The sequence below is a fragment of the Perissodus microlepis genome, chromosome 17 (genome assembly GCF_051167445.1).
Source record: "Perissodus microlepis isolate ML-2025 ecotype Zambia chromosome 17, ASM5116744v1, whole genome shotgun sequence".
NCBI classification, from domain to species: domain Eukaryota; kingdom Metazoa; phylum Chordata; class Actinopteri; order Cichliformes; family Cichlidae; genus Perissodus; species Perissodus microlepis.
In genome coordinates, this window is record NC_140477.1 from 17591359 (window position 1) to 17612925 (window position 21567).

Below are 21567 nucleotides of genomic sequence, written 5' to 3' on the forward strand. Positions count from 1 at the left end.
CGAGCCCACGCACTTGCATCCATAAAAAGAAAAAAGTAAACACTGAGAAAACAAAGAAAAAGGTGGGGAAGCAGTACTACACCACGCCTAAATCCAAGTTCTGAAATTATCCAGTGCATCTGATTATTTTTTTTTTACGTTTTACTTCCAAGGCTATATGCTGTATATGCAGACTATCTGGAAAGTCTCAACATGCAACGAGAGCAACTAAAGATACCTTTTAAACTGCATTGTGTTCTTTTTTGATCAAACTTGCTCATCATAAGAAAAAAAAACATAACATCAGCACTTCAAACTATTGCCTCAAAAAGTTCCCATAGAACTGGTGACACGTATTGATCATATCTGGCAGACACAGCAGTCCTTTAACCTCTGATCTCTCTTCAAACATGCACTAGTGACCTTCTTCTAAATCATTGTTTGTTTGTAGCTCGCTGGTGGAGACGGCCTCTTTATCATAGCATCACACTTCTCACTGAGCAGCTTCGTTTCTGCACTAGTTATCATAAGAGCACAGGCACAAACAGCAGTGTGTGTGCGTGTGTGTGTGTGATTGCTATCACTCTGCTAAGACACACTCACTCAACATTCAGCTAGAAAGGAGTCACATGCAAGAAGAGGCAAGACATGACAACAGGGCTGTGAGGTCACGCCCTGTACAGAGGTGAAAAGAGGAAGAGGGGGAGGAAGGGGGGGGGGCACACTGTACATGCAGCTCTGAGGCCTAAGCCTGACCCAGTGTTGATTTCATGTTAGCCACTAGTGAGCCAGGCAGGTGAGTTAGTCAGAGGCTCTATTAGAGCTGCTTACCTTTTCTTAGGTAAATGTTATCTGAGAAATAAAAACAAACAAAAAAGGAAACAAATAAAACAGGTAACTGTAACACAGGTGAAAGCAGTCAAAAATACACACTTGGCTCTCATACTCCAGCTTACTAAGAATACATACACTTACTCACACACACTCACACACACAAAATGTGCATACTATGATGCAAATCCTTGAAATGAAGCGACAAAGAACTCGTAGGGGTCACACATTGACACTATGTTGCAGAAGATTCTTTGGGGAATATAACACTGACTCCATTACATGATATACGACTCAGTTTGCATCATTTAACATGCAGTGGTGTCAGCCATCCATCATTATTAGAATATATACACACACACACACATAATTATACATGTATAAGCTTTCTGACAGGCAGACAGAGAGCTAGTTAATATTAGTGGTTAGTTATATTATAATTGGAACTGACTTTTTAGTGCAAAACACATTTTTTTATTAACACCTGCAAATACTTTCATCAATTTATGATAAAGCAAACATGATGGATAGAAATTGTGAAATTATTTTAAACCCACAGAATTTAAAAGGTAACCCTGCTCAGTTATAGATGTCTGCATGGCTCTCTTTCTTTCTTTGCTGATACTGACCTCACTTTTTTTGTGTCTCTTATGCATTTAAGGTCTGCCTCCAGCAAGGTGCTGGCTTTTGGGATGTGCATGTATCTCCCTCTGGAAATCTGTGCCACACGTGGTTATTCATAATAACCTGCCTGTGTATAGGAAGGACGTCCACAGCTAGCAGACTACACCATCAAACATTGCTGCCATTAGCTGAAATATCAGCTGGTTAAACAGGTTCATCTTCTTTTCATCTTATTAATGCACTACTCCATTGATGTAGAAAATGAGCAGTTGAATTCTGGCTTTGTGTGACATATAATCACATGACTGAAGAATTGTGCAACTGCTAATTGTTAGCCACACCAAGCAAACTAATCTGATATTTTGTGTGTGACATGTGGGGCAAAGTTGGACACACTTCAGCGACATCTAAGAGCCGCGCACATTACTTGTATGAGCAGTATCTAATCTGAAATATGACACTGTGCTCAGTTTCGATTGTTTACCTACTTTTAGACTAGTCTGTTGCTCTAATCTTTTCATCCTGCTTTACGCATTATCTATTTATTTATTTATTTATTTATTTATTTATGTATTCTGGAAGGAGGTCAGGGTGGATGGTTGGGAACACACAGATCAGACAATCTGATTTAGAGACCAGAGTTTGACATGGTTCCTTAAGCAAATGACACAATGATTATGAATTTAGCCAAAAAGTATTTAAAAACACAATATTTTTTCTTTTGCCCAATGAATGCTGTAACAACAACAAAAAACAACAACCTGAAAGTAAAAAATGTTGCAAAACTGTTCAGTAAAACCATTTCTTTGACTTGTTCCTGCAGCTAATGCAAATATAAGTCGTGATTTTAAAACAATCATAAAATGGCACAACCATGGCTCACAATTCCTTCAAATCATTTGCAATTCAAAAGAAAGGAAGCAAAGACTGTAAATTTACAACACAGCTTCACATCAGATTGAATTCTTAAGACTGAAAAGTTTTAACCGAACGACAGAAAAGTTTTTCCAAATCTTCTGATATTTTGCTTATTTTATTTTTCATTAAAAAATTTGTAATCTTTTATGTAAACTTTGGGAAAAAAAATTATATTTATATGTCAGGTTGGATTTTGGGAACTTGTGATGGCTGTTTTGTTTTGTTTTTTAAACATTGCTGTCAAATACCTGGGGAAACCACGTCACTGATTGATAGCGGAACAATCAGTACTTGCAGATGCTTTCACCTACGTCATTTTGCAACTTGAACCACACAAAACGCAGATTTGATCTGTTTTCTTTTTGAATGATTATCCCCTGAGATGCGAATGTGAATCATCACCTTGTGGAAACAGACATTGTATAATCACTTTCCACAAGAACAGTTTCTGACTGAAAAGGACACATGGAGTCAATGTGAGGGCAAGGACACTAGAGTCAAGTGAACATGTATCCAGGTCATCTCCACAATGACTGTGGCGCATCTATCCATCAGGAGGGAAAGTGTCGAGAAAAAATAAATGGTCTGAACAAGCCTGGGAGGATGAGTCATCTATCTGAGGGGGAGCTGCATGTGGAAAAATATCTCAGCTGTGAAAGCTTTGACAAAGTTGTGGTGAAAGGGACAAGATTTCCTAAGAAGTTAAGGATGTATTGTTTGGGTAAGGCTGAATGGAAGTGCAAAAGTGGAGACTAAAAAAAAAGCTCCTTTTGTACAACAGGTAACCTGCCTTCGTTTAACACCTGGCTGAGGTGAATGGGATGGATGTGATGTGATGGGTGTGATGCTTCAGTTAGATAAATGGCAGTTGAGTAGCCATTACAAAAAAAAAATCTTTCAGGAGACCTGTCTTTCCACTCAGTTTACTTAAAGCATTCTTTGAAAAGTAAATATGGGAGGTGTGTGTGTGTGTGTGTGTGTGTGTGTGTGTGTGTGTGTGTGTGTGTGTGTGTGTGTGTGTATGTATGTGTGTATGTATGTGTGTGTGTGTCTGTGTGTGTGGGTGCATTAACGTCACAACTACAACTGTCAATTGTCGCACCAAATATAGCATCCTCTTCTCAGGACAGAAAGAAAACAAACTCACTGCATTGAAGCAAAAGGTAATAATTTGAATAAAACTATTATTTTAAAAGAGCAAATTAGTTTACATTAACGTTGTATACGGTATATACAGATTTGACAACCAACATGTGGTTAACCCTTGTTTATAGTAATTACAGTTAATAAGCCACAGTACTTTTTGCTCGCCATTGTTTGTTACCCTGTAACACGGGCCATGTGGCACTGCCTGTTAGAGACAAGTGTATGAGCAGGTTTTCTTTGCTGGCATTTCAGTGATAGAAAGTTGTAGGCGCTCAGAGATTCCCAGATAACACAGAGGGACATCGTTTCAACGGTTGGAAAAGATGACACGTTCTGGAGAAAACTTTGAACCAAATTTCCATTTCCACTCCTATACCAGCGCTGATTTTGACACCTTTTGATCAGAAGAAGGTTTTTTGATCAGTTTCCATGAGCAATGACTAAAGCATCAACATTAATTTGTGGCTTATCTGCTCCTAGCTCACATCGCTCTGTCACTAATAGTTTCCCCCCAAAGTACTGGCTAGACAAACTGACTTCACAAGATAAAACTGCCTTTCTACTAGCTGCTGTTAGCTGACACTAGCCTACCTCTTCAAATACTCAACCCAGATCAGTTTTATTCCTTGTACAGTTTGTTTTGGAGGGGAGGGTGCACAACGCACTGGATTTTTAATGGGAATGTGCTTTCAGTTTTTCAAAGGTGAAACACTACAAACCTTTTAGACTACATTTAAGTTTGTTTTCAAAAGCTAGTTTTGAATTAGAAATGAACTGATTTTTATTCTTACAAAACAGCATAATCTGTCATGGTACCAGAGATGTAAGTATTATAAGATGATTTTCTAACAGAAGTGAGTAAAACTCATAAATGCTGCATATTTCAGTGACCTTTGACCAGGATTTTGTTTATCTTCACAGTGGTTCAAGAGGACCCTTTATGATACAGAGATCTAAATGTGTGCGTGGTGCACGGGTGCATCAAAGTAATCCTTCCTACCTTCAGGGGGCATGAGGGTCTTGTTGTTTTGTGCACACCAGCCAACTGGGTGCAGCTCAGCTGTCATGACATCACACCAGAAGTCAGCCTTGCGGTCCTCGCCGTAGCCACTGAAGCGCAGGAGCAGCAGCTGGCCACATGTAGTGATGATGGTGGCCACCCAATAAGTGTCTGGGTTGCTCTTATTGGCCACTTCGAGCTTCATGCCAGGCTGGAAGCTGCTCTGAAGGCTGATCTCCACCTATAGAGGAAAACAAAAGGACTTTCAAGTTATAATCTTTTTTTTTTGTTTGTTTTTTTTTAAGACGTTTGTCTTACTGTTTTTCCTTAAAAATTGAAGTTAACACTGAAATTTGGGAGACCAACAGGGCATGAACACAATCAGAGAATCAGAACTCAATGTCCATTTATAAACTCTGGTTGTACAAATAAACTGTCTGACAGCTGAAATATTACAGGTCAACCATGAACCACACTTCAGTGTGCAGGTTTGTGGCCCCTTTGGATACTTTGGCTTTAAAATAAGGGTGATAAGCATGAAGTTTGTTTACATCCTGCTTGACCCCCCTGATCTTTACACTGTAGGTTGGTACTACATCCATAATAAGCTATAAAAAAAGAATAAAAAGGAATAAACTAGGTAAATTTGACAAATGAACAAAAAAAAAAAAAGAGGAACCGTCTTTTTTTGTGGAACTAAAGTAGTGACAGTAGGGGTGTATGACATAACCAAAATAATATTAATAACACTGTGTGGGGGATGAGTTCTGGTGCTGTTTCAAAACTCAGTATTCACAGTAGCAAAACGAGCATTAAAGGGAACTCCACTCATTTTACACACAAAGGTCAGCTTATGGGAAGTGCTTCACAGCCTGTGAAAACAGTTGCTTAGTGTCTTTCCTTGCTTTGCAGGAGGCCAAAGAAAACAACCCTTGAGAATTTCATTAGGACCGTCATGGCTCGAGCTTCAGACTAGTCAGACTAATGAAAGAAAAGTGTTACAAACAGAAAGCATGAAGATTCAAAGACAAGAGCATGCAGGAAGTTGTAGTGCAGGAATATTCGTTATGTGCAATCTGGTGTTTCTGGAATTTAACCTACATCAGATATTAAAGGTCAGGATATTTCCACCCATGCATTTTTTTAAAGATGACATTTCCAGGCACTTTCTGTCTTGTAACTGGAATTTTTTTCAGTTTGTTGGCGGAGATGTCCTCATGCAAAATGATGATGGGAATTTTCTGACATTTGACTAAATAACCAACAATAACAGTGTGAGACTCCAGACTCCATATATCAGTGAGCTACTAAAACCATACATGACATCTAGCTCTCGGGAGTCTACTGATCAATGCTGTACCTAGATCCAGGCTAAAGACAAAAACAAAGACAAAAGGTGACTGGGCGCTTCCGTTGGACGTAAGATCTGTGGACACTGTTAATATCTTTAAAAAGAAACTTAGGACCCTTCTGTTCAGACTTCTATTTAGTTTTATAAATGTATACTATTTTAATTTTTGGACCTTATTCTGTATTGTTATTTTTTGAGAGCACTATATAAATCAACCTTACTTACTCCTGGGTTCATGTGAAAATGTGACATTTTCTTGTGAAGCTACAGCCAATTCCACCCCATTTCAGCCTATTTCACTTTGCTATGTATTTGTTAAATTATGATATGAATTTTTTGATCCACATCCAGATCTGGATTGACTCTAAAAGTTAATCATTTACGTTTAACTGAGCCTCACCTCTGGAAAACATTTAGAGCAAATCTATTCATGACACTTTGAGTACTCCTGCTAACAAACCAATCACATCACCTCCTTAAAGGAAGTAATTGAACAACAGTGTGATATCTAATCTCACATGTATTTTATCAATAGCGTATCACCTGATATTACATATTTACTGACAGGATCAAGTGCTGACAGTGCCTAAGAACTGCTTTACAGTGCTACTAACAGCATGTAAGACGGGTGTAGGTGAGATTTTAATATTCACCAAGCCAAATTACTTTCAGAAAAAGACTAAAACAATCCCTCAGGTTAAACAAAAGCCTCTCAGTTTGTCCTTGTGCAGAAAAAGCGATAAATCTGTATATAAAAGCAGCACAGAATAATGCATTTCCACCATAGCCACAAGCTGCTGTACAATTCTAGAGAACATTACAAGCCCAGCAGGATGTTCACATTCAACACTAGAAAAAAAGAAAAAACACCACACACACACAAACACACTCAGAAGTGAATGGAAAAGCCAACATCTTAGAAATAAACACAATACAAATGGCCCTGTGACTTCCTGCTACAACAATGCAAACGTGCTGTATCACTCTGGCTGGCTTATGTAAGAGAGCTACGGGCAGCCTCAGCAGCAAACACTGACTGTGTGTTTGTGTGTGTGTGTGTTTGTGTGCAGGGATGTGTGTGCACAAGCCCAAGAGAAATCACTGTTTCAATTTGTCCAGGCAGAGAGAGAAATGAGGGCTGCACTTTACTGAATCACATTTTTCTGGGGAATTCATGGTCTGTTTCCCAGTGACTCAATCCACTTACCAACAGGGCAATTTAGGCTCCCAAGAAACCTCGTCCCCTCAAATCACCACAGACAGTTTGTCCAACATTGAGGCGCACTTGTAAAACTCACATATTTTAATCTTGGTTTTATTACACTCAACACTCAGTGACGTAAGAAAGTGAGACACTGACACACATATTTTACACCTCTGAAGCCCGTCCTCCCGGCAGCTGAGCGCTGTGAGTCTCATAAGAGCAGACAGCTGCTCCGCTGGACAAACACACGGTCATCTGAGGTGGATAAAGACTTCGCATCCAGGATCAGCTCTATTCGCCCATCTGGCCCTCTCCTGTGATGTAATGTATTAATGGAGGCAAAGCTGAGTAACTATTACTTATAGGGTGTTTTTTCTGGAGGACTGCTAGTAAAAAAATAAAAAATAAAATAAAATAAAAAAATAAATAAATAAAAAATAATAATAATAATAGATAGATAGATAGATAGATAGATAGATAGATAGATAGATAGATAGATATGTAAAACCACATGCGTTTTTTGTTCGTTATATGATTATTATTAACCCTGTAATTAATCAGTAGTGAAATTTAAGTCTGAAACTAACCCTCTGTTTAAGAAGAAAAACAAAGACTCCTTGATAAAATTATTAGTGTTACATTTTTGGATGCTGATCTAAAGTAACTAGGAAAGCTGTTAGAGCCAGCTATTGTAACTAGGATATGGGGCGTGGAGAGAGTGGGGGGTGGTTTGTTACAATTTAATGTTGTCCTCTATTCATGTAGTGCCATCTGCAATAACACTAATCTCTAATTTGGGCAGCAGCACAGGCAGAGCAGTGGATCTGCGTGTGTGCTGCACACAGGAGGAGGGAGACCCGGGGGACTTTGTTCCCACTTACTGCATGATGAGAAAGTAAACTATGTACATACAGACACCAGCAGAAGAGCACTAACTTACAACTGAGATACAGTACTGTGCAAAAATCCTGAGCCACCCCCACCTTTATATTTTGCTTTCAAGCAGCCGGACTTTTATTTGGACCTTTGCTACTTTTTCACAGATATTCAGTCCAGTCCTTGTACCTGACCACTTTTGGAGAAATGCGTTTTTTGTTTGTTAAACCGCTGAGCACAGACCTGTGAATTATTGAAGCATAAAAAGCAACATCTAACTCTAAGAATGACCCAGTGGACCCATCTACACACAGGAAACTTATTTTAAATGATATCTTAAGGCACTTTGTTACTATAGCCTGTCACAAAAACACAAATTGTTTCAGTTTCTTTAACTAAATCCAAAAAAGCCAAATATGATACAGTCTGACAGGAATAAAATAGTAATTATCCACCACCAAGGTGCATCCTAAAGAGGAATACATTAAAAACCTGGCATATATTCCGTATGGTGTGTCCCTAAAACAAATTTGAGGAAACTGGACAAGTGGTGAACTAGTTGGTGACCCCTGAGCAACTTCCTTTGGGGTGGCTCACAGAATTAAATACTAAAATGCCATAAAAGACACCAAGCCAAACGGTTTGAATGTAAAATAAATAACATTAAACACAGTTTTCGGTTTCAGCGGCTTGAACATTCAGCTGGCCCACAAAGAGAAACCACTTCCCTACTAGTCTTTCTTCTGTGGTTTCTGTGAGCAGACAGAAACAATTTCCACCTTCTAATAAACATATTTAAGCTACTTCAGCTGGAAGGAGAGCTGTGAGATGGACACTAAACATCAGCGACAGCAGGTGAATTCGACATGTTAAGCAGGCAACATAGTCGGCGATGGTCGACTCAAGGCCCGGTTTACCCCTCAGCTGGCCCTGACCAGGACAGCCCGAACCAACTTCAGCCTAGCAAATCAGAGCAAAGCAGAGCATAGTTGGCCTATGGACTCACTACCAAGAAAAGTACCTTTCTCTTTCACCTCTTAGCTCTCCAAAAATCTGTGGTCTGAGTAGCATCAGTAGTGATTATATAGATTTCACTTTTAAACAAGCTCTAGGCTGTGGTACATTGTTTTGATATCTGATAATGCAGCTTTCTAGAGAACTAAAACTGCAACCCAGTTCTAGTTCACACAAAGATAATGATCTGGGCATAGTGCAGCGCAGTCATATCTAGCATGCTCAGTATTTTGCCACTTTGCCACACAGCCTCTGGTGCGAGTTTTGCACAAAAAGTGCTGATTTTTAACATGCAGATGTTTTAGTGCCTACTCGAAACTGTTTTATTGTCTTCTTTAAACGTCTGCAGGCTAGCTGAGTAACTTGCTGCACCAACTGAGAGTTTACCCCATAAAATATAACACAGTGAAACCTGAGTCACTGAGCTTGAGCTTTATACTTTCAAGTTTCATGTTCTGATATTACTTTAACAACAGAATAACCTTGTTAATGTCACGCTGAAGATTTCACACAGACTGCACATGTTTATCTGAGTGTTTTGCTGCAAGTAGGAACGACTGGTCTGCCATACGTCATGCGTCTCAAAAAGATGACATGTCTGGACACCACACAAAGCACAGGATTTGTGAGCAAACTCCATGCAAATACATAATCAATATACATATATATTCCATGTTTAGAAATACTCTTTTATTTATTTATTCATTTATAAGTGCTACATGGCTCTGAAAGCTTATCCAAAAGTAGAGCATAAACAAGGTCGATAGTAAAAAAAAGGTGCTCTGTTTAGGATAAAATCATGTAATAAATTTATTCTTGCAGCAGTTCAGCAAGCATAATAGACCAAATTGACTCCAAGTCTTCATCAGGATCTGACAAATACAAATTTGTAAATTCCACAAAAAGGCCGAAAGCAACAATGAATTAAATCCTACTAAGACGCTATTGTGTGTGGCTCTGAAGTCTCATACTGTAAATCCTAATCCTGCGATACAGAGCTCCACTTTTGTCCAAAAACTATCACAAAAACACAACAAAAAGCAACACTGTTGCACTGGTGGCACTGACTGTATTCATTATGACAAACACAAACAGTGCTGTTTGTTGTGACTAAAAATCATGCTGTCTTGCTTTGCCCAACAGAAAACAGTCCTCAAAAAATTCACTCGGCCAGAAATGTGGTAGTCCAAGACTATCAAGAAAGACATATGAACACATTGTTGAAAGGAGAAAAATGCTACACTGGTGATACTTAGATAATGTCCTAATATCATTATAATGACTGCTTTCATTTGCCACACCTACTTCAGGGCAAGAAAACAGGAAAGACTGGGTATGATGATAACATTCAAATATAGTCTCAGGAGAAGTGAATGAACAGCTGGTCCTTATTATGTTATTTATTTGCATCTATTGTCATGTTTTCTTTGGTACCTAATTAGGTACCTAAAATGGTATTTAAAAAAAAGAAAAAGAAATGCCAAAGGTCGCCCAACAACGCGTGCGTCACAAGGAAACAAAGACACTGAATCCTCTGTTGAGGCTTGAACACAGCACTGCCCTGTTTTGGTTCTCTCCCATGTGTTGTTAAAGGATCTCTGCATATGGCACTTATCTATGAGGCTGTATTTAAAGGATTAACGTGTCAGGTGAAGTTTGTAGACAGTCACTCACATGCTTGAAGTTGGTGTGAGGGGCAGCGTCGGCCCCATTCTCCTCCAGGTACTCCTCCCAGTTAAACTCCACCTCTTCCTCCATCGAATCTGCATCTAAATGAACAAAAGTCAACTGTACATTAACCAACAATAATACAGATACTTAAAACAACAATTTAGCTTCCAGCTGATTTTTGTTTTTACTGTTACTTATTGCCTCATTCGTGCCCAGGAAACAAGGAAATATACCTAATAAGAACGGAGGCTTTCAGCTCTTCATCACACTCCCTTTGAATATTTAGACAGTTTAAAATTGTTATTACACAACAAGAACACCAGGCACTGCCACTGGAAAATGTCATCTTATTTATTAACAGGCCTAAGCAGCTGTTGGCCCATATCTCAGTGCATCCCTAATGCAGGTAGCAATTAAACACAGAGCTGTAATTTCTTGTAAATGTAGCTAATTTTGCCTAAGCACAAAATCCACAGTAAACTATCTGGAGGCAGTTTGCGTGCACAGCGTGCTGCAGGTTGTCTTACATAATGTCATTAATGTTTCTCCTGAAGGTGATTGAAGCTGATGCAGTCGAGGCATGCGTCAGGGTTTTTTTCTCATCAGTATGTTTCTGTGTGAGTGAAGTATGTGAAGGCTGTGTGTGTGTGTCTGTGTGTGTGTTTCAGTGTGTGCCGAATCTCTGGAGACTCCTCAGAGTGAAAACTGAGGGACTGAACCTGTTCTGTGTAATGAGAGGAGAAGGTAGCAAGCTGCTATTTTGATGGAGTTTGTTTTTAATAGACTGAAGTGTCTGCTCTCATTTTTCCCATGAATGGACATACGTGGCTTCCTCCCCTTAGTGGTCATTTTTCACTTTGTATATTATTAAATTAGTACATGTTTTTTCTTGTTTCTGATCATCAGCCAAAATTCAGACAATTTCATATTACATAGAGACTGCCTGACAATGCAGAATAAACTGCTTGGAACATGTTGCCATGGAGCTCCCTCCACATATGTTCTAGATTCACACTGCATAGTAAATTCATTCTGTACATATGAGATCTGTCATAATCCACCGCAGTGGTTTCCAAGCTGTGTCCTGTGGCCCAACAGAGCACCTCGAGGTTAGTCCAGGTGTACCTTGGGTATTTGTGTCAACTTAACATTATTAGTGCAAATTTAAATTCATGATATTAGTTTAAAGAGTCCGACAGTAAGATGGGTGAGGTAAGAGAGATAACTTTCCTATGTGCAACACACAACTGCTAACTGAAATGGTTATGCTATTAAAAGTGCCTGCATCTGAAAATACAATCAAAAGAGGAACTGACAACACTTCAGATGACAAACAGGCTATTTTCTGCAGATATGAACACATGTGCGCCTTGTACTGTGTTTTTGGGACACCTTACACAAGAAACACAAAAATAAGCAATTTAACACCAACATTAAGTTACACGATATGTCAGTGCATGTCGCCTCAGCTTCTCTTAGTTAAATGATAAATCAAAATTATTTTACAACTTATACTCCACTGGTTCAGTTTCAGGTATAAGAAGTGTTAAAAATGTCCCATCATGAACAAAAACTTAAATTTGCACCTTCGCTCAGGATTGCAAACACATCAAACTGGCATTTAGCTCACATTTTATGTTTTCTTCAGAAAGAGAAAGTAGCACAACAACTGCAAGTCCAGAATGTGACTGGGATACAGGCCAGTAATGTATCCTGACATGTTCATGTGCAATGACAAAACATCCTGTAAAGTGGGCTTCCACGTAACGGTATGGGCATAGGTGTTATAACAGCCATCTTTGAATACACAGGAAAAAATACATGCTTCTCGTGACTAAGCCATGAGGACAGGAGAATTCAGTTCAAGCAATAAACAGCCAGGGACATACCCTTACTGCTGACCTAAAGGAGAAATCTACAGAGAGAATTAGAGCATGTCTTTGTGACACAAGTGGCATTCTCTGTTTCCCATCTTGTTAGTGAGATTCCTCAGACGCATTTTCATCTATGTCAACCGCACCAATCTGTTGATCTGATGAGGGCTGCAACATGAAACCACCCTGGCCACATTATGGTTAAAAAAAAGCAGTGCAGGGTCTTACCTGTGTTCACCTCTTCTTCTTTCCCATTGGTTGGATAGTGTGGCTTCACTGTAGTGAGGGCCAGTGGCTGCTCCTGAGTGTGAGACTGCATGCTGCCCGTTTGACTTCCTGTTGAGCATTAACCTTTAAACCTGAGATCTTTCAATTCTTCTTCACAGCATCTCTCGCCTTCCTTGACAGCCCTGCACCAGAAAAGATAAATTCAATCAAAGCTCTAATTTAATCAGATAATGTTCAATCTGCCCTCTGTCCAGAATAGTCCAAGATCCTTCCAGGAAACAGATGATTTTACTGCTCTTCACTTACAATAACACGAACAAATTGACACAGTTCACAAAACCTTGAGGTTTGCACACATAAACAGCCAGTATTTGATGAGAATTTCCTTGGAAATTGTGCACACTGTATTTCCATTTTCTTGAGAATAAACAAAAGAAGAAGTGGGTGATTACCACAACCAGCAACAGCCAGTTTGTCTTAATGTGCTAAAAAGAAAAGAAAGCCATCTTCAGAAACTTAACACAAGTCAGCTGATATTTTCAAAGCAGTAAAAAGCACAGCAGTTTTCTGCATCATTAAAATCATCCTCTCCCTCCTCTGCCTGTGTGCTTTTCCAATATCTTGCATGCTGTGTTCATTTTCATACAACAGCAAAACTGCATCAGATAACCAGTCAGAGTCAAACAAAGTAGAAAAACTGGAATAACATGACTAAGCAAACAAGTCTGCAAATAAGTGTGACCAGAAAATATGCATCCAGGCACCTGAGGCAAGAGAATAATACAGAAGAGCAGAATCATGTCACTGTAACTAAATATGGAAGACTAAAGAGGAAATACTGTCTGACCGTAAATATGTATTTCTGGCACATACTGAAGGAAGCGTAACTGTGTAACGCTAACAACCATAAACACGTTTCTTTTGATCCTTTATATCATTAGCTAAGCTAATGTGTTAACTGAATATTGTTGGAGAGAACTGTAATAAAAAAATAATAAAAAAAGAAAACAGGTAACCAAGTCTTGATATTAAGTTTTAACCTTTTCCTTGTGGCTTTCTGTTATTATACAGAAATACCTGCAACTTACTATACTTCTTTTGTCTTTTTGGTTTGGAATCCTGCTAATAACCTTCAACCTAATGCAAATCCTAACAGGTAAAACATGCTTCCAGGTGTTGATTAGCAAACCAGCTTCACCCTCCGGATCAAAGGTTAGTTTCTTCCCCTCCTCACAAAACTACAAAACTCAACTGTAAATGTGACTGGGTTGTTTGTTTTTACCTTTCCCAACCTGTTTTATGTGGTATTGTTTTTCTTTTTAATTCTGTTTCTCTGTATTTAGCTAATCAGTTCAACTATTTCACCATTTCCACATTGACTGATTAACTGTTTAGGCCAGGCGTTACTGACAGATTTCTTTCATTTACTACAGCGGCCCATTATCATGTGCAAAAACTGAGACAAACTGCTTAAATTGCACCTTTTATCTTATATTTAGATATCACATTGATTACATGTGTAGTTACATTTCTTTACACATAGGCAGAAATGGAAGTTTTAACGTAACATAAGGCTGTATATGACCTGCAATGCAAAATGAGTTTGACGTCCTTGGTTTAGGTTATAATTATTACTAAATCATGCAAAAATATAGTGAACATTTTCACTGAGTCCTCCCTCAACTCCTTAAATGTCTCATTAGTCCACAACCCTCACAGCAGGTCCCTTCTCTGAGCAGTTCTCCCATGTCTGCAATGATCTTCACAGCATCAAAAACATGGCAAGTTAATTTTCCCATTAATGTGGCTTTAACCAAGGAACCTGTACACATCCGGAGCTGCTGCACAGCTGCTGCCTACTGCCGATCATAACTAAGATAGGTGAACTGCAAAGACTTGTTTCCTACAGGAATCAATAAAGGGTGTCTTACCCTCTAATACAAAGCGGAGAAAACAAGCAAATCCTCCAACCTAAAAAATACAATTCACTGATGATCACTCCTTGCAGTGGATCATTAAGGCTGTATAAATACACTTAAAAATGCCAGGACAGCACGTAGAAACCGTGAGACTTGTGCAGTAAAAGGAATTTTAAGCAATAAAGTAAATCCTAAAGGAATAAAAACCAAAAGTCTATCCAACGCTGGCATTATTCCATGAATAAAACAAAGAAAAACAATCAAAACAATCATCAGTTCATTATATTCACAACAACAGGCTATGTTTGTCACTTGCCTGGTGGTTGTTCTTGGTCATGCAGTCACATCACCAATGAATCACTCACCGACTTACACCCATTTTCATCAACCTGGCAATTAGAGCTGAGGCATGTTGCTGTCACACAGCGATCCTCAATCAAGAAGAAAACAACTCCAAGCTCATGGGGTTGTTGCTCTCAACTTTGAAAATCAATATCCAAAAGAGCAAAAAATACTCTGTGATTAAGTACCCAACCTGATGTGCACCCACATGGGGAAAAAAAGAAGAAATAAAACAAAACTGTGATGCGCATCCAGCAATCCTCTGATGAAAACACACTGAAGTCCTGCTTCCAAAAAAGAGAACAAAAGAAAGAGCCTTAAAATCCACAGGAAAGGAAAACACTTCTCCTCGTCCTCGCACGCCTGTTGGAGCTGCGAGTGTATGTCGAACTGTGAGGCTGCAGCACAAAGGCTGTGACAGCCTCAACAACTAACTGTGTGTGTGTGTGTGTGCCATCCCCCACCACAGAACACACACCCCCTTGCGTCCCACAGTGGCTCCGGCGTGCATCCATTGCGTAAACAACACGCTGAGCTAATTTGGCTCACATGACGCTGCTGTTTGCTGCCCTTATCCCCCACTCTCTGCCTAAGTGCACTACAATCTTCAGCACTGATACATCACTGTCGTCAGCAGCCTTCCACAGCACTCATTAAACTCATCAGAGTGCTCAAACACTGCTATCAAACAGTAGGAGGATGAGCAGCTCTTGTTTCTTTTCCTTAAAATTCTCTTTAATAACTTGCAGTTTCACATTCACTCTACATCTGCTTATTTCAACACCTCAGCAAAGCAATTTAGAGCCTGATTGACATCTTTTAACTACTTTTTATGTTTTTTTATTTTAAAAACAGAAACAACGATCCACACTTTGCAGCTTTTGTCGATTTTATATCATCGTATATTGGATAGCTCTAAGATTTTTGAGCTGATGTGAGTTTGCAATGCATGACAATTGACTCCCAAAGTCATAACCTCCTGTTTGAACTTTAAAATATCAGATTTTTTTTACCAGTTTTAGTTCTGCCTAATCCAGAATTTCAAACACACTTCTTCGCCTGTTCACCCATCATAAGAAACACATATGTGAAATGTTTTTTTTTCCTCCAGTCTTTACTTCCACCGAAAAATGAGAGGAAGAGAAGTTACAGCCATGAAACGATGAGTCAGTAACACTGGTGTTATTGAATTTGTTCTCAATACTCTCAGCTTCAACTCCATCTAATTTGTTTTAACAGAAATGAAGCACAACAAATCCTACATCCATCTGAGTCACTGTAGCACTAGGTTGCCTCAAACCTTTGAAAAATTGCACCATGTATGCACAGCCCTCAATAGGGCGAGGAACAATGCACCTTTCTGAGCTGTTTTGGTGCTACACTGTAGCCCGTTTTCTCTGAACTGAAAGAAAGAGAGTAAGCCCTGTGGTTAAAGTGACTTTGAGCTTTAATTTGAGGGCTTTAACAACCACACGAGATGAAAAGTGCAGCGACTGCAGTCCTATCATTGTCCACCTGCACTTCCCAGCAACTGGAGGCAGAATGTTGTTTTTTTAAAAACGCACCAACCATTCCCCACACTAATTAGCTCAATACATGATGAGAACACCCTCGAAACATTTAAGCTGAAGGTTTTATTTCCAGTATGCTGGAAGTCAAAAAAAAAAAAAAAGACAAAAAAAACCAGGAAATGTGTCATTGTTCAAATACTTTTGGCTAGCATTGCTCATTTCCCTAGAAGTCACTGCACATATTTATTATACTTGTAAACTCCTTGAATAGTCTCTGGAATAAAAGGTCACATATGCTCATTTTATCAAATTAATGAAGTACTTTGGGGTCTTGAGGAAAGAAAGCTCACATCTATGTGCTTAAAGGTGCTTTACAATTAGTTTTCACAAGACACAGGCTTTAAAATTAATTTCTATGCGTGTAAAGTTTGGAAACAGGAGAACTAAACTTCCCCTATCCTCCTACATAAAATTAAATATTGCAATGAACCACTGGAAGTCGGCTTAAACAACAATATTTTCTACACTGACAACTCCATACCAGCGCAAGCTGAGCTTTTCCTTAAATTGATCCCTCACTGGATAAACAAGTTTTCCAAACCCTGAGGGACGTTTGTTTGTTCTGACTCAGTGTCAACAGTTCCCCTCAGCGTTCATCCAAAAAACAAGCCAAATTTTTGAAGCTGTTTTTTTCTGGGAGTTTCGCGTTTGTACTTGATGAAGCCTGCTGACCTGCAGCCTCCTGGAGGAAACAGCCCAGATTGGTCACCAGGGGATTAAACTGCTCTGAGAGTGTTTAATCTCAGACGCAGGACATTTGTGCCCCAATTGTCTCGGATTGAGAAGAGTTTTTTTTTAAATTGATTAGCCCCTGATGGGGCGCTAGGGCATCCACGTGCTGTCTTCTTGCCTTTCTCTAAACCCATCCATGCCAAAGATTTAATAGGGGATTTAGGAGATTAACTACCACTGCATGGGCTTGGGTTTTATTGCATTACTCCGTATTAGGTTCTCTTCTTTTAGAGCTATCCAAGAGTTGTTTCCTCTTGGCAACAGGATGTCATCATATAACAATTTGTCCTCTGTTTCTAACTCTTAATTCCTGCTGTTTTTAACATAGATGTGCACACAATGCACCCAATGTGCTTTATTCCACAATTAGAACTGCCTGTGATCACTCACTGAAAACATAAGCATGAAATGACGACGGGCAAACAAGCATCTGCCCCTCAGGACCACAAATAAATAAATAAATAAATAAAAGAGAGAGGAAACAAGGGGTGAAACTCCCACATCCCAGAGTGTTCTTACAACTTCCACAAAACACACTTGCATAACATGGACAGCCTGCAAATCCAAGGCTTTTGGAAAGCAGGAGGAGAAGCTGATATTTGCCTACCTCCTCCCCTTATTCAAATAAGGGGGGAGAGTAAGTGTGATGCCAGCAGAAAGAAAGAAAGAAAGAAAGAAAGAAGAACAGAAAGAACTGGACTCTTTCTATCTTTGCTTCTCTTATCTGTGCAGAATATGTGATTGCCTCTTCTCCTGAAACACTCACCAGTGGATTAGCATACAATGCCTGATCAAAAAAAACACCCACGTGATAAATGGCTGTTGGATGACACTTTTAAAATAAATGAATAAATAAAAAGCCAAACCACCAAAAATGATAATCAGCTGGACTCGTATTGGTCTTTCCCGTGGAGAAAATGGATTATGTATGTTTAACATTATGACCATCTTCGCATTTTCTCCTTTAAAAGTGCTCATTTTAGGCGTTTTCCCTTTATCCGCACGCCTGCGCTCACGCATTCCCACTCGCAGCGTCGTGGAAAAAATCTTTGGAGCCACAAGAAGTCTAAAAGCATGATTTATTCATGCCGAACCTCTATCTGGGGCTCCGTTACGCGCAGTCTTTATTGTTTCTGCTCATTATGGTGACGAATTTAATCAGGAGGTGGAATCCTCTGGAATATTGCAAAGCCACTAAAAAAAAGAAAGAAATTGATTTTTGCGAAGCACCTCGCAAAGAAAAAGAGAAATAATTAAATAAATACGCATGTGGTTTTACCCAATTATCTGCTTAATCACTCAGGAAAAAAAAAAGAAATCCCCGCAGAGAAAACAACACAGCGAAAGAATTTTTTCTCGCCCGACTGTGCCATCATCAACATATTAATCTTAGATTGCAGGGGGGATCAAAATCACCCTGTTGGTTTTATAAGGAAAAACAGTATTAATCTGACACACGGCGATCTAGAAGCATCGAATGAGCCACAGCATTTTTGATAAAAGTGAAAGAGGAAACGTTAAGTGCACATAAGGAAGATGAGGCTGTGAGGGGTGTAGCCGACCAGCAGGCTGGCTGGCACTCCGGTCATGTACTTTGCACACTCAAAACTGCAGCGGAAAAAAACTCCCACGGAGTTGCCAAATGCACACTTTGAATTTAATTGATTAAACCTCGTCCATGTCCACCAAAAGAAACCGAACCGGACGCTTTATCTGCCGTCGTTTTATTTTTTCCTCGTTCAAAGATTTTAAGGCGCAGTTTTCCCCCTACGATCACCATAACCCGCCATGTTGAAAGTGGTTTGACATTTTGGCAGTGTCCGGTATTTTCCGAAGGCTTTTACGCATCTAAAGGTGACGGGAAAAAAATCCCACATGACTCATCTATATGAGAATGACGGCAATAAGTCATTTCTGGCGTTAATCTTTAAAATCAACTTCGTGCTCACGCCAAACAAAATTGCGTCGCGGCCATATAAAACACAGCATTAAAGAAACACATCAAATAACACACGAGCCGCCACTCACTCCTATTTTCCCCACGAATTGTTATAAATTGTGTTGTTTTCAAAGCAGTAAATGGCAGAACACATGCTAACAGGCAAAAAAATAAATAAAAAAAATAACAAGGCAATAAACGATATTACCGAGAGTGCCACGAGACAACGTCCTCTCCGCCGGTTTCAGCTGTTAATTACAGCGCGTGCGAGACACTTTGAGCAACTTGGGCTCGTGAACGAAAGCTCGCGACTATATTATCTCGTTTCTACAGAAACCGTCTCTGGAGCACTTCGCTGTTTCAAAGCGGAGGAGGAGGAAAAAAATAACTCTGCCTGTGTTTATTTCGCCGATACAACCTCCCCCCCGTCCCCCCTCAAACCCCGTCCCCCCATAAAACCTCCCCCTGCTCAGGACCGCCGGAGCCGTCACCTGTCTTACCTGTCCAAGTTTTTTTTTTGTTGCCTCTCCTTCTCGTGACCCCCCTCTGCCTTTTCTCTCTCTCTCTCTCTCTCGTTCCCGTGAGCTACGCAAGCGACGTCTTTCAGCTGCTGCTGCCCCCCCTCCTGTTCCAATATGGCATCCCCCATCTGCGCATGTCCAAAAAACATCTACAAATACTTTCAAGCCAACTCTTTCATTGACCTTTCAGCACAGTAGCAAAAACATATTTCTACAGGCTTTTGTAAATATGGAGCCGAGGTTAAGTGAGACACCCACAGCCCCCAAAGCTGAAAGCTGTATTCTACTCAGCCGAGCAGATACAATGAAGACAATATCTAATGCCTAATTTATACCTGGTGTATAAAATAAAATAAAACTTTTTTTTGTGTGTGTAAAAACAGCCATTTCACCCACCCCCAGGACACATTTTTCTTTAACTGTATAGTTACAGTTTTATTATTAACAGGAAGATAAACTATGACCCCGTATAATCACACGTAAACTACAATAAACGTGGTGATCCTTTTAAGGAAGTATATGTAAAATAGTTAACTGTAACAGCAGCAGCAGTAGAGCATGTCTCATCATAAGCAGCTACATATGTGCGTGAAAAAAAGAGTGAAGTCAATAATTTATGGCTTCTTGGCACCATTTAGTCGTTGTTAGCTACTTTTCTCAGTTCAGACTTTTTTCTTCTTCTTCTTTGTTTTGGGGATGTCTAAGCACCACCCTTCCCTCCCCAAACAAGTTCTTGAGAAATAACCTTGAGATTATATATATATATATATATATATATATATATATTTATTTATTTATTTATTTATTTAAATAATCCAGGGCTAAATCTTATCAAAGTCAACACTATCCTCTAGCGGTAGGAGTGTATTGCATCAGTTAACGAGGCGAGGCGCTCATGCGTAGACCTCAAAGGTTGGCATGTATTTTCAGAAAGATCTAGAAAGAGTCAGATATTAACAAACTGTGATGGTAAGTTAATCCCAGTGGAAGGCAGCGCATAGTGAAAGTTTTATGGGGTGGAAATAAACTGAACTTTCAGCCTGGCTTTTTGCCCGGAAAGTGAGAGCTACGCAGCTCTATACCGCCCCATATGACGTTTTTTTTTTTTCGTCTTCTTCTTCTGTTTTTTTTTAAGGTGGGCAATTTCTAAAAGAAGTTTCAGTGAAATTAAAGCAGGTTCCTCTTTGAACCTGAAACTTCACTCCTGACCTTGTGCCCGAGTTCTGACTCTTTGATGATATTTTGGGGACTTACTCCAATCACACGATGAATAATAGGGTGACTGTGTGTCCCACTTTTTTTCTTTTTTTTTATCATTTGTCCTCCCCCCCGATCCCACGAGACATGTCCCACGGTTTTATTAACTGGTATTTACGCATGTCAGCCACAAAAACATGTCCGTGGATCCGTGGATGCAAAAAGTGATCGATCGTATTTAAAGTGTTGTAAATGGTTTGTTGGCCTTCAGTGTTTCAAACACATCTCAAACATGTCCTTCATTAATGATATCAAGTCACCTTGTCACAAGGTAGAAGATGCAATCGGTTTTTGACAAAGTCACTTGTATGTCTTGTATTTATTGGAGTAAAACGTCTCACAAATATTAAAATGTCTTTTCCAAGAGGAGATCTTTTCAAGAGGGCAGCAGAAATTGCCACAAATATAACAAAGCAGTTCTATAAAGATATTTTACATGTGATCAAAGAAACTGGATTGATTGTAACAGGACACAGAGTGGGAACAATAATGCATGCTATACTGGTCATTTCTTTAATTTTCTATGTAACCATTTCTCTCCCACATCATGTCCACTACAGCCTATTTACC

The 21567-nt window shown here is 39.4% G+C and overlaps 1 protein-coding gene across 4 annotated transcripts in view; it reads right to left on the bottom strand.

The window, feature by feature from the left end:
* The window catches only part of sfmbt2 (Scm like with four mbt domains 2), a 56419-nt gene extending 36560 nt beyond the window's left edge, over window positions 1-19859 (bottom strand). The window contains exons 1-5 of one of the 4 annotated variants that reach the window (XM_084909452.1): window positions 19720-19859; window positions 12717-12898; window positions 10618-10712; window positions 4499-4739; window positions 811-831 (exon numbers count right to left, since the gene is read on the bottom strand). In XM_084909452.1, the coding sequence (XP_084765578.1) occupies window positions 811-831; window positions 4499-4739; window positions 10618-10712; window positions 12717-12807 (448 nt within the window). In that variant the 5' untranslated portion in view covers window positions 12808-12898; window positions 19720-19859. Of the gene's footprint in view, window positions 1-810; window positions 832-4498; window positions 4740-10617; window positions 10713-12716; window positions 12899-14951; window positions 15600-19427; window positions 19603-19719 lie in introns of those variants that run through there. The other 3 variants (XM_084909453.1, XM_084909454.1, XM_084909455.1) reach the window with 3 other exon arrangements.
* Window positions 19860-21567: the final 1708 nt, after the last annotated feature.